The sequence below is a fragment of the Myxocyprinus asiaticus genome, chromosome 14 (assembly GCF_019703515.2).
Source record: "Myxocyprinus asiaticus isolate MX2 ecotype Aquarium Trade chromosome 14, UBuf_Myxa_2, whole genome shotgun sequence".
NCBI classification, from domain to species: Eukaryota; Metazoa; Chordata; class Actinopteri; order Cypriniformes; family Catostomidae; genus Myxocyprinus; species Myxocyprinus asiaticus.
This window is the reverse complement of record NC_059357.1, coordinates 44,406,257-44,420,293: the sequence shown is the minus strand read 5'-3', so window position 1 is coordinate 44,420,293 and position 14,037 is coordinate 44,406,257. Positions and strand designations below refer to the sequence as shown.

The 14,037-nt window shown below is 38.2% G+C and overlaps 1 protein-coding gene across 1 annotated transcript in view; it reads left to right on the top strand.

Moving 5' to 3' along the window:
* The window catches only part of LOC127452268 (putative short-chain dehydrogenase/reductase family 42E member 2), a 36,601-nt gene extending 24,955 nt beyond the window's left edge, over nucleotides 1–11,646 (top strand). The window contains exon 11 of the mRNA XM_051717609.1: nucleotides 11,416–11,646. Within this exon, the coding sequence (XP_051573569.1) occupies nucleotides 11,416–11,646 (231 nt within the window). The remainder of the gene's footprint in view (nucleotides 1–11,415) is intronic.
* Nucleotides 11,647–14,037: the final 2,391 nt, after the last annotated feature.

Sequence of the window (14,037 nt, the reverse complement as noted above, 5' to 3'; positions counted from 1 at the left end):
CATATTTTCTGTCACTCTGCTAATACAACTGAATCACAAAACCCTTTAAAAAAAAAATCCTCTGAAGGGGGCACGTTGTGACGCAGCACAGTCACAGACTGCTTACGCTCCATCAGAAGAAACAGTTCTAAGATATTTGAGGTAGTCTACATTACATTTATGTAGTTTTTTGAAGTTATGTAGTTTTTTGAAGTTTGAAGAAATTATATTTCTGTATTTTAATACATTTATATATTAATTGCATATACCGTACATCGTTAAATAAACTCGGGGAAGAGCGTTTCATAATTTGAATAACGTTTCTGTCTCAATTCATGTCCACCCTGGTCTCACATAAAAATCGGCAAGTGTGTGCCGATTTGTCTTTAGCCAATTTGAAAACACTGCCTCCAGAGGCTAAAGCGGTAAGTGTTTCAGAGCATATAAACAAGTGTGACATCCATTTATATCCAGGAGAGGTTGCCAGAAGCCAGTTGTAAAAAGAATTTTTTTAAGCTGAACAGGGTGTAAAACAGTGAAGAGAAATGCTTATTTTATTTAATCTACCCCCCAACCAAAACCCAAATCTAACCCTTACCATTAGTAGAGACAAAATGCAATGTTATGGACAAAAATGCAACCTCCTTATCATGCTCATGATTGTTTGTACAAACGTGATTACAACCTCATTTGAATGAGGATTGAATTTTGGTCTCCCATGTAACTGACGCAACACGCTACCAGTCGAGCCATGAGGGAAAGTAATTATTGTTGAGCCGTTCCAATTATGTCCGATGGGAGATAGGGCATGTCAGTGAGTCAGCATACTGTTGCCAATCCTGGGGTAACGGAACTTTTGGAAACAGTATGCCAACTTCCCGTGTGATCATACTGTTTATGTCACCCCTTCTCTGAAGGGTTTGAAGGGGCTGACCACACGCCACTGATGTAACACATTTGAGGTGTAAACGCTAATCTGTCCTGATCAGGGAGTCAGGAATTGGTTGGTTAGCAGGTCCCTGATTGCACCTGATGGTAGATGCTGGAACTACACCACCTGATAGCAAAAAGCATGTTTCTCCATAGACAGTTATTCAAAAGTAGCCGTGATTTATGATGAAATCACTTTTTTCCAAGAAACATTTCAATTTAAATTATTTCATTACATTATAGCACATCATCATCCGGTGACAGATTGTTTTTGAATGGCTCTTAAAAGCATGAAATTGATTTATATTTTTCCCTATCTATTCCCATTGACGAGTGATCAGTCATGTGACACCCGATCCCGGAACTGAGCACCCATGAGCAAAGATGGCAGCCTCCGTTTCGCGAACTTTCTGGGAACCCTGCGCTAGCTGAGCACAGTCATAGAGATGAATGGGGATGCTAACGTATAGCTCTCTCCAGGTTTTATAGCTTCATGGTCCTGATGCATCCCGAAAAGCTGCAAAGCACCACCCCTCACCTGTCAATCAAACACTGTGCTAAAATAAGAGTTTGAAACAAGTGTCGATTAAGAGTGGCTTTAAACGGAAATAACAAGCAGATCTAAAATGCAAAAAAAAAAGCACATACATGTACATGCACAAAAACTTCAGTAAACTTCTTTAGTGTGTCTGAAATCAACATGCAATTACACTGATGAGAAGCACGCACGTCTGAAGCTCAGTTAATACAGATACTCCACTAAATTAACAGGTAATTCTGCTCGAAATGTTGCATTTCTGCTTTGAGTTTATTTATATATCACCTGATTAATATTCATGAGCTTTTAAGATAATTCCTGTTGCCCTGGTGTAGTGGTGTAGACAGCAGTATGTTGGGTTGGGGGGTAAGTCAGGACCTGCCCTGGCCCTTGGCTCAGTGGATATTTTCCATGTAGATACCCAATCTGTAGACTGGTAAGGGGAGAAAGACTGTGGGGGCATTGCATCGTGCCAGGAGAGCACAAGGGTGCAGCTTTATGTAAAGATAATGCCAGGTAAAAGGAGGTCATTAAAGCCATTAGTAGATTTAAAGACCTCAGAATATAATCTGGTGAAGGCAAAACCTGAAGCCAAATCTCTCAGCGTTGTGCCTGACAGAAACACTTAAAACAACAACAACAACAAAAAAACATTATAATAGTAATTTACTCACAGTCTTTGCAAGCCTGTATAACTTTTGAGAGTGCTCTTTTTTATAATGGGGCAGGTCAATCTCCAAAAAAGGCACAAAAAGCACCATAAAAGTAGTCCATACATATCCAAGCCCTATATTTACAAGCCTTTCGAAGGCATAAGATAACTTTATTTGAGAAACAGACTGAATTTAAGTTATTACAGTACATACAGTACAAGCTAATCTCAATCAACAGCATTTGTGGCATTATGTTGATTACCACAGAAAATAATTTTGTCTCCTCCCTTGTTTATTTAAAACATTACATTTATATTTATTCTTTTGGCAGACACTTTTATCCAAAGCGACTTACAAAAGAGAAATACATTATAAGCTAATCATCTTAGTGGTACGAAAAGTGCTATATTACAACGTTTTTTTTATTTTATTTTTATTTTTTTATTTAGTGACTGGTTAAGTGCTCATGGAAAAGATGTGTTTTTAGCCGTTTTTTGAAGACAGAAAGTGAGCCAGCTTCATGGATGGAGTTGGGAAGGTCATTCCACCAATGTGGTACGATGAAACCGAAAGTCTGGGAAAGTGTTTTGGTGCCTCTTTGTGTTGGTACAACAAGGCACCATTCCTTAGCCGACCGCAGGCTACTGGTGGGAACGTAGCTCTGCGGAAATGTTTTTAGGTATACTGGAGCAAACCAAGTGACCGTTCTGTATGCCAGCATCAGAGCTTTGAATTTGTGCATCAACCGGCAGCCAGTGGAGAGAGACAAGGAGTGGTGTAACATGTGCTCTCTTTGGTTTATTAAAGACCAGACGTCCTGCTGCACTCTGGATCATTTGCAGGGGTCTAATTGCACATGCAGGAAGGCTTGCAATGAGAGCATTACAGTAGTCCAGTCTAGTTATGACAAGTGACTGGACAAGCAGTGGTGTGGCATGTTCAGAGAGGAAGGATTTTAGAGTGTAAACCTACATGATCATGCTGTCTTTGAGATGTGGTCTGTGGTAGTAATAGCATGGAATTCAAAAGAAGTATTGTTATATAGAGAGGAGTGTGGTGAAAATTAAAAACAAGCAAAAATCGCGAATACAGTAAAGCACTTTAAATGGAAGTGAATGGGACCAGTCCATAAATGCTAAAAAAGCACATTGTTTCAAAAGTATAGATGTAAACATAATCCATTTTAGCATGATAAAATCTGTTCTACATGACTGTACTGATCAAATCAGTGGTCAATTGTGATAAAATCGCTAACAGGGTTTACGGCGTTGCGTCATCATGGCAACGATCTTGTTATGTTGAATATAACTTTACACTGATATGGTGCAGAAGTGATATTATCACACTTAAATCAAGTTAACTGGTAGAATTTTTACATCTTGTTGCTATACAGTTGAAATAGTGAGTATTTTAACATTTACAGACCCCATTCACTTCCATTGTAAGTGCCTCACTGTAACCACGATTTTGGCTTTTTTTAAAAAAATTTGTTTTGTTTTTGGTAATCAACATTATGCCACAAATGCTGTCAACTGAGCTTAAAGGCACCAAACGGAATTACAAAAATAAAGTAAGTTTTCAAACAATCTTTGCCAACACTCCCTAGACTCATCATGCCCTTTTGTAATCTCTGATTCCCTATGAACAAATAGGCCATACTAAATAAAAGATGATAAACGTTTAATGTCGTAATGAACAAGACCACTATAACATACATATGCGCACTGGACAGAAAGCATGGCAAAGGAATCAGGTCGTCTTATAGCATTGCTGGATTGAACGGCAGCTGGGTGTGCGGTGAGGTAGGATCTAGTAAGCATAACAAGAGCTCCGTTTCTGACCATTTTGGCACCCTAGGCGAGATCGCTGTTGTTGAAGGGGGGAGGCGGCGGTGTTTAGCGACTTACCATCTCATCATTGGTTGTAGTGTATGTGTGTATGTGTGTGTGTGTGTGTGTGTGTGTGTGTGTGTGTGTGTGTGTGTGTGTCTGTGTGTTTCCTCCACCTTGTAAATGCGACGCCATTGTTCACTCTAGTTTCACTCCGTTCTCTGTCTCTGTGTCTTTTAGCAAGTCTTCGAATTTTGACTTTAGCATCTGTAGACGAAGCTAACTTTCTTTTCCTCTCACGTCTGCCATGGATGTTCATATTCCCCTGGCTGAACAAGTAGCTATTGGTTGAGCTAGAAAAGGGATGGGTGGAGCCGAGTGGGCCGCTCAATATATAAACATAATGGGAGGTTCAGTGTTTATACTTTTGGGGAAGTTAAACCCACAAATGGCTTACTTATAGTTGTAAATGAACAATAAACTGGGATAGAGGAACATATTTTAACATAAAAAAAATTACATGCTTCACCTTTAACATGTATTGAGCCTGGAATATTCCATTAAGTAGCGGCAATGTATTTAACTACTTTTTGTAGCAGCTTGTAGTGTAGCTAACTACTTTTTTGAAAGAGTCATTTGACTGAAATTTATTTGTGAATTCAATTGTGAATAGCTTGTAGCTTTCTGATCTGCAGTTTTAAAATAGCTTTGCTGCCCAGACAGCAAGGTGACGTTATTACAGTTTCATTAGACGTTGATTTTTCATTAGAATCATCATTTTGGTTGAGATCGAATTTTCAATGTTAAAAGTATTATAAATCAACATTGAAATTTTGATAAAAGCTATCAGCATATATGGGTGGTGACAAGGACATTGAACTAACACAAGGTGTGTTCGACTTCATGCAGACCGATCGGTGCCTGCCTTGAAGCAATGCATGCCGTGACGTATGCCATCAAAGTACCACGAGAGCGATTTGAGACTAGCTGCCTGGCTCAGCCGCTGCAGTTGCTCCAGTGCGGCTGCACAAGCTCTGATGAGGACAAAGCTTATTTGCGATTGGCCAGACTCTCCGATGACAACGATGATGTGCTGAGTTCGCAATGGCATACTTCACATAATATTCTTACTACTTCTACTTAATCAATCTATGGCAGAAACTGTAAAAGTAGTATGATAGTATGCCATTACAAAGGTGTTTATTCTGACACTGTCAGTTCGCAAAACTCTCACAAATCTGTGTTTTTATAAAAGTTTTCAATGTAATCTTAATCTTATCCATCATGTTTATTCTTAAAAACAATTCAAAATGATTCAAAAATACTGATTCCTATTGGTATTATCTTTTCAAATCTCTCACATATCTTTTCAACTCCTTCTACTATAACCGGTGTTGTGTCGGAATCTGACTCCCCACCAGATTCGTACTCCCCACTACCTAATTGATTCCTATCCCTAAAGCCCACCCCTGCAGCCACCCCTTATCCAAACCATACTAGGGTGTATGTTAAATCGACACGACACCGGCAAACCTCGCAGATCGTAAGGCAAGGCGCAATTGAAGTCGAACACACCTATAAATTTGTTATTGATGACCACGAGGTCATATGTGTTTCTCAATACCCTTAATTGATGCTTCCTCATTTATGAGGAAACAAAGGTGCATCTTGTACAGAAGTCTGTTTGCTGAAACACCAAATGCCCTCACATTAATTCTCTAGCACAACAATGATGTTCATGCACTTTATTATTTCTCTGTCCCTTTGTTTTAATGGCTTGTTAGAGGTTCAAGCACGAAGTTCTGAAACCCTATGGCAATTGTAGGGTTTCACTTTTATTATTATTATTCTCCGCTAAAACTGATCATGGAGACCAAACCGTAAGGACTAAAGACCTGAAACTATAGGATGGTAGTACTATTGCTCATTACTCAGGCGCATGGAGTAGCCCTGATCGGCCAATGGGGGGTGCTATAACAAAGTAAAATGCATTTTGGGCCATAACTCCTGAACCGTATGTCACAGACTCAAGCCTCATTTCTATCAAAAATGTTTTCCGCCATTTTGAATTTTTTGCTTAACCTACTTTTGCGAACTAGTCCTAGGCCATTTGCCTGATTGGAACCAATCCAGTACAGAAAGATTCTCTGGAGTTCCAATGTTAATAATTATCAAAAAAAGTTGTAACTTTCGATTCAGTCGTTGCAATGGTACGCCAAAATTAGATATTTTCACCAAATTAGAAAAACGTATGTACGTGGTCAATCTGAGGACACAGAAAAAATTGCATGCCTCAGCCTCAAGGTGACGCTATAACAAAGACAAACCTAAAAATAGCTCTAACTATGGAACTGTTTGTCTGATGAACTTTTGCAGTGTCTTTGTCCAAGGTGCCATCAAGGTCTTTGAGGACAGTCACATATCTTGAAACACATGGCCACCACTGACCAATCAACAAAGGCCGAACGGAACGATACATGGTGGGCCTATTTTACTTTTGACCCAAGAGGTCTGTGCAAAATTTAAAAACAATTGGCCACTGGGAGGAGCAATCGTGTTTTACATGAGTGTAAACCATTGTATATCCTGTGGTATTTCACACAGACATGTTAGACATATCATGTGATAGATCTCCTCATTCTGTACAACTTTGTATCAAGAGCAATTGGTGTGAATCAAATCGTTTGATAAATACTTGAGATAATTTAAAATACCTACTTTTGCAAACTAGTCCTAGGTTTTTCACTCGACATCAACAAAACTGTACAGGAAGAATATGTGCACAGCCTAGATCAATAATTATCGGAAAGAAAAAAAAAGTACTTTTTATTTGACATGGCTATAACTGGGTAGTTTAAAAAGATGAACGTGGCCTAGTTAACCCAAAAGCCTATAACCCCTGAACAACACATCTGATTTTCTTCAAAATGAGTACACATATGCATCATGTGATTCTTAAGCAGCGTGCAAAATTTGGTGGAGACTGCCCAAAAGGAGGCACTATAATGGTCAGGAATGTTAAAAAGGCCAAATCTCTTTGGTTCTCAACCTGTTGGTTCTGAAAATTATGCCACTTTATCCCTATTTTAGGTGCAAACGGACTGTCTTGTTAATACTTAATGTCTTTTGCACATGTAAGGCCCTTGATCACATGAAACCTGTTAATTAAATATATTAATTTTAAAAAGTGCTTAAAGTCATTGAAGAAACATTACCACATACTTCAAAAGTGCATCTTGCTTTATTAGGATTTATTAGGAATGTCTTCATTAACAAAGTTCAAACAACATTATGGCAGATCTCTTAAAGCGCAGTGGTAAAACATTTGGTGCAAAATCATCAGTGATTGACGGCATTTAGAAGTGACACTTGAGTGAGCAAGAATAGGTCATTTTACACACATACTGCTTTAATTTCATTCTTTGATTCTGGACTCGCATAGTATCCTTGCATTCTTTGCTCTTGTCTTACGAGGAAGGTGTTAAGAAAAAGAAAGAAAAAGACAAAGAAAAAATAAGGATGCACAATTAAAGAAATGAGAAGCACCCCACAATGGAATGACATTAAATACACACTGATCTGTAGTCAACTGCGTGATCACCTGGCATCTGGAAAGGACCAACCTGCGCCTCACATCATTGGAGTTATATCAGGTAAGGAAAGGATTAAATTTGATTACAATTTCGCAAAATGCAGTGTTTCAATGATGGATTGTTGCAAACAAATTTCCCTGCATTGTGGAAATTAATGTTAAATACAAGAATTAAGTGGTGACTAGTTGTTGTTAGGTGAGATTCGGTAGCCAGCTTTGTTTGAATCAGTTCCACTGTTCCTCATAAATATTATCCCCATAGTTTTCAACCACCAGACTTTCATGTATGACTGCTACTAATGATTATTTTGATAACCGACTGATCTAGCAATTATTAGAATGAACAATCAACTATTGGCCGATTAACCCCAATGTTATGTTGTGTTCCAGTCATTTTGACCTGCATTACTTTTTTTTTTTTTTTTTACTTAATCCAATTGGAATAAAATTCTTTGACTTCATTCACATATGGTATCTGAAAACACAGATGTTGGTTTTATTTCACTTTGTTACATTTGTGTTCCTGGTCAAAAATGACCAGCCATTGGAAATGAATGGATTAGACTACAATATACATAAATATGAAATGTTCAGGAGCATCCCAATCCTTTAGATGAGCAGGCACGTGCACACATAGACATCAAAGGGGGCTTGAGCACCTGCCCTTTTTCTTCCTCGAGAGAAAGTGCCCTTTTTTCTGGGGTGCTTTTTTAAAACAATTTTATAAATGAATATATATATAAATATTCCTGTTTGCGCACAGCTCCCCTGTCAAACAAATATATTTATTGAATAAAAAATCAAAATATCAGGTTGGGAGATGTGACTTTGTCAATTCCGATGCCTTCCCTCCCTCCGCGTCTCCGCGCAGCAGTGCAGCACACTTCGGCACATCAGACACAGACAGGCAGGCAGCAGCCCCTTCCAGCTCCTATCCCAATTGTGTTTTTCATGGCTTGTGTGGAGGTGAGTGGTGATGAACAAAAGACTAAGCTACCAGTGACTCGACTTTACAGCTAATTAGCCTAAAGCCAAAAGACAAATGTAGTTAACTTGTGTCTTGCTAACACGCATGACTCATGAGCTACTAGCTAATGTAATAAGTTAGCTAAAGTTTAGCTCAGGCAATATATCATGACCATACAGGCTAATGTACTGTACTTAAATGGAGACACTATAGGTGAATACAGTAAAATTTGTGTCTAATAACATCATCACAATCGCCACATTGATAAGCAAATTAGGCGTTAACTAATTAAAATGTGCTAATTTGCATACATTTGACAAGGCACTGCAGGAGAATAGGATAAACAAAATAACTAAAGCATATCACCACAGAACTTCCCCAGTTAATGACTTACATCAAGAGTCTTTTCCCCTGAAATGTTGTGTTTAAATATGCAGATTAGCTTGTTTTGGTTCATTTAGAAGAAATCTACAGATGCAAACAGATGGAGGGTAGCAAGCTTAAAACAAACACCATCTAAATGTGTTTTTTGGAAGTTTTCTTTCCATTAGAGTAAAAGAAGACATGGAAGCAAAATAGACCAAAATCTCAAAATTGACCACTACATGAAAAAAGTGTCCTGCCTTAAACAGTAACTTCATAATTTTGATCGTAGGCTCCTCATCTAATAACTATCCATTCTATTAGTTAGCATGATACAGACAGCCCTCCCTCAAATGTGAAACTAAGTCCTTGTCACCATCAGTTATTGTGTGTGTGTGTGTGTGTGTGTGTGTGTGTGTGTGTGGGTGCGCACGTGTGCGTGTGGTAAGTGTAATTATAATAGCAATAATAATAATAATGTATTTGATCAATACATTAATGTATTCAGGCAATTCAGTATTCTGTTGCTTGGCTGCACAATGGCAAAAAAAGAAAGGTTACAGAAAAGGAAAGAGAAGGAGCGCCAGGAAACAGCCAAGAGTAGCAAATCGCTAAATGCATGGTTAAAACCAGGTACCAGAAGCAAAACACAAGAGAGAACACATAACTCAGATGCTGAAAGTGTTACACCTGAGAGAGCAGTAGAGATCTCTCAAGCAACAACTGAAAGACAGGAGGAGGCTTTAGAGGCAACACCTGATACAAATGACAAAGATGACAAAGATGATCAGGAAATCACTGTCAGTGTTGAAGAGGAAGAGGCCACAGAAGGGGAAACGGTGGATAAAGTTGAGTTTGAGGAAGCGATAGAAGAGGATGAGGTTGAGGAAACTGTGAGTAGTGTAGAACAGGCAATATCAAAAATTGCATCCTTAAAGTATCCAACAGATCCTATCCACAACCAAGCTTTTGATCCCAAGTGTAATGCCAGCTATGTGAAAATGTTTGTTGATAGAGGACCATGCCAAACTGTCCTTAGATTTCCCCAAAATACTGAAGGCCGATCATTTCAAAAGACGTGGTATGAAAATAAGCCATTTCTAAATATATACTTGAAACTAGTAGCATAGAAAACATGCACATTGTGGCATAGTTTCCTTTGCTGTTGCCTGCTCTTGTGATAAACCTAGTGAATACTAAAGAAGACCATGGTCTCTGTGTGAACTGATTATCTTGTAGGAATCTGTTGAGTATGAAACAATTGCGTGAGTGTGGGGGAATTGTGATAATATATTTAACGTTTTGTTAACCACTATCCCGGTATGAGCTCAGTTCAGTGAATCACTCATATATTGTTTAAAAATAAGTTAAAAAAAAGGAGAACAAAACCTGTCATAATTACTAAAAAAGAAGTTGGTAATAAGATCAAATGCAATATCTTGTGATAATATACGCAATGTGAGAGATTTATAAACAATCTTAGTAGGCCGGTCATTGTTGACCAGGAACACAAAATGTGTTAGCATAAAACGAACACAGCACAAGGCTTAATGCAACTTTTAATTAACAGCTCTTACAAAAAAATGATTTGTCACTGTGACCAGGTGGAGGGCGTGGCCGGGCCGTGAGGGTGCACGGCTGGCGCTGAGTCACCCAATCAAACCAGCCAGTTAGAAAGAGAGAGAGAAAAACTTGCTTGCCAGTCCCTGGACACGCAGTCGCCTGGTCCTCAGCCACTCCTCCACCATCTGGTGGATGACAGCCACCCTTCCCCTGGCGGACGGCAGCAAGTCCTCTGACCCCTGGCGGACGGAACGGCTCTTCCCTTTCCTGGCGGATGGCAGCTGTTCCTCTGACTCCCGGTGGCCAGCAGCGGCGACTCCGTACCCTGGTGGACGGCAGCGGCGAGGACTCCATGACAGCGCATCCCTCCTCCCCGGGTTTCGGCACCAGTGTAACGGGTTCAGGATGGGCAAGGAGGAGGCGGAAACCGACAGAACAGTCAACATAACTTTAATGACATAAAAGAACTGAAACATAACATAAAACACATAGACGCGCGCACACTACTGTTTTTCATCTGTTCTGTTTTAGATGTGAATGAGTGTGGGAGCCGTTACTCCAGTGCCTCCAGCTAAACCTTTTTATTTTTTATTTTTTTTTATTTTTATTGTTATTAATTTTGTGATGAAGATAAATAAACTCTAGAAACTATGTAAAAGTTGTTTTTATTTATTTGATTGTTTTTATCCAAATTTCTTGAATAATTTCTTGAAATTTCAACAGCTATTCAACAGATGTGATGTAGAATCAACATCAAATTCTGACATTGATTCAGTGACTTCACATTGATTGTTTTTTGCTGAAATTTTAATGTTGTTTCAACATTAACTCAGGGTGAAAAAGTGATGTACACTCAGATTGTAATGTTAATTCAATGCCATTATTTTTGACACATCATGTTGACTTTTCATTTTGTTTTAATGCTTGTTTGCTATCTCTGATGTTTCTGATAGCATGTTCTCAATTTCTGACACAACATGTGACCTCTGTATCTCTCTCAGGTGAGAAACATCGCTGTCAGCCACACCTTTAAGATCGAGAAGGCACGGCGAGACCTTGGCTTCTGTCCTCTGAAGTACAGTCTGACCGAATCGGTGGATCAGTATCTATGGAACCGGCCGTCGTGCTCTGCTGCGTCTCTTCTGAACACACAGTACCTCTTCCTGCTGCTCCTGCTGCTTCTGATCGGATTCATCATGATCATGATTTGCTCTGCGAGGTTGGATTACTAAACCTCAATCATAAATCTCACCCAAGCACCCTTCTCTAAAGTCGACGTGAAATGACATTTAAAACCCATTTTACTTCCTTAATGTGATGTGTTTCTGACAGAAAGCAGAAATTCAACAAGAAAAACAAAATCATGTTGACTTTAAACCATACAAACAGAACTGATATGGGTGGACAGGTGTGAGAAATGTAGTGAACTTAGTCTCTAGCCAATCAATGGAATTTAGCAGATACATTTATCCAAAGTGATTCACAAAACACTTATTGAATGTTCAGTCCGTCTGGAGTAACCTGAATATAAGTGTCTTGATTAAAGGGATAGTTCACCCTAAAATGAAAATTCAATCATTGTTTACTCACTTCTCTGTTGTTATAACCCTTTATGACTTTCTTTCTTTTTCTCAACACAAAGGGAGAAATTGTGAAAATATGTTGTGCTCAGTGATGTCATACAATGGCAGTTTATAGTGACTACCTCTTCAAGCTTCAAAAGAACACAAAAGTATAATTCAGAAGTCTAATAAATTATTCCATGAGACTCATGATTGTTATGAAAGTATACAATAAGGTTTGGTGAGAAACAAACCAAAATCAAATGTATTATTTAGTGAAAATGTTCACTGACCGTTGATCTCCTGTGCGCATTCATGATAGGGCATGAGAGCAACAGTTCACGCAGCCTCCTCGCAACATTGGGCCGTTCAAGCGAAAACTTGTTTTGTTTATCTAAAAACAGGTTCACCACAGAGAAAGCGACAACAGAACACAACACAGTTGCACACAAAACAGAGAACAGAACTTACTTAACATGTCTGAAGAGTTTGTAGTCGAAGAATTGATGCATTTCTATGCCCAGCCTTATTTTTTTGAAAGTTTTTGGACCGCGTGATGACGAAAATGAAAACAAGTGATCGATAGAATGTACCGTCACTCATCACTGCTGGTTAGGACAAAAACTCTGATTAACATAGAAAAGATACCTTTTATCGCATGTCGTTTGCCGTCAGGTTAGTACACCGTGTGACTATAGCCTCATCTATGTTTCTGTTTGATTTCCAAGTACTCTGTTCCAAAAAAATAAGTATGGGCATAAAAATGCATCAATTGTTCAACTATAAACTCTTCAGATATGTTTGATAAGTCCTATTCTCTGTTTTGTGTGCAGCTATGTTGTGTTCTGTTGTCGCTATCACTGTGGAGGACCTGTTTTTAGATAAACAAAATGAGGTTTCACTTGAATGCCCTATTGGTTGCTCTTGTGCCCTATCATGAATGTGCACAGGAGATCAACGGTCAGTGAACATTTTACTAAATAATACATTTGATTTCAGTTTGTTTCTCACCAAATCTTATTGTATGCTTTCATAACAATCATGAGTCTCATGGAATAATTTATTAGACTTCTGAATTATACTTTTGTGTTCTTTTGAAGCTTGAAGAGGTAGTCACTATAAACTGCCATTGTATGACATCACTGAGCACAACATATTTTTCACAATTTCTCCCTTTGTGTTGAGAAAAAGAAAGAAAGTAATTTAGGGTTATAACAACACAGGGGTGAGTAAACAATGACTAAATTTTCATTTTAGGTTGAACTATCCCTTTAAGGAGACAGTGAAAGTTAAAGGATTAACTCTTGTAGTATTTGAATTATGGCTGGGCAATGCTGAATACTCACAAGATATTCATGGTAATTTTGCTGGCGATATAAAATTTAGCAACATTGTGAATAAAATCATGTATTTCATGTGCTTTTTGATGTTTAATAGAATCTCAGATTTACACTTTAGTAGCAAAAGAGTGTTGTTATAAGTTAAATTCATTTCCATGAATCCATTCAAACTGTCAATTTTAATGATTCGAGACAAAATTTGGGGTCAACAAAAAATGTCTCTGTGTGGTATTTTGCATATATTAAAATGTTTAAGCAAAAATATATGTAGGTAAATATTGCTGTTTATTACTACATAATTTATTGGTGCATATTACTATGTGTTATATTAGTGCATTTATCTTCCTTGTGTTCATTTAGTGAAAAACTGTGGAAAACATCCATCCATCCATTTTTGTTATAACAGTACAAGATGGTGAAATCGTATGAGTTGACCTATTCAAAGACTTTTACTCCTATAGAGAAAAATAAAACAAACAAATTAACTATTTTATTATGATTTTACCCAAACCTAAACCTAACCATAAAGTGTAACCCCTCACCCAAAGCCTAAACCTAATCATGATTTTAATAGGAAAACAGCTTTTGTGTACCAAAGATGAAAAAGAAACACCGAGGTTTGGAACAAGACAAGGGTAACATCATTTGTATTCAGTCATTTGTATTGCATAAATAAATATGGATTGAGTAACCAAATTTGTTCAGAGACGTTTCCTTCTTA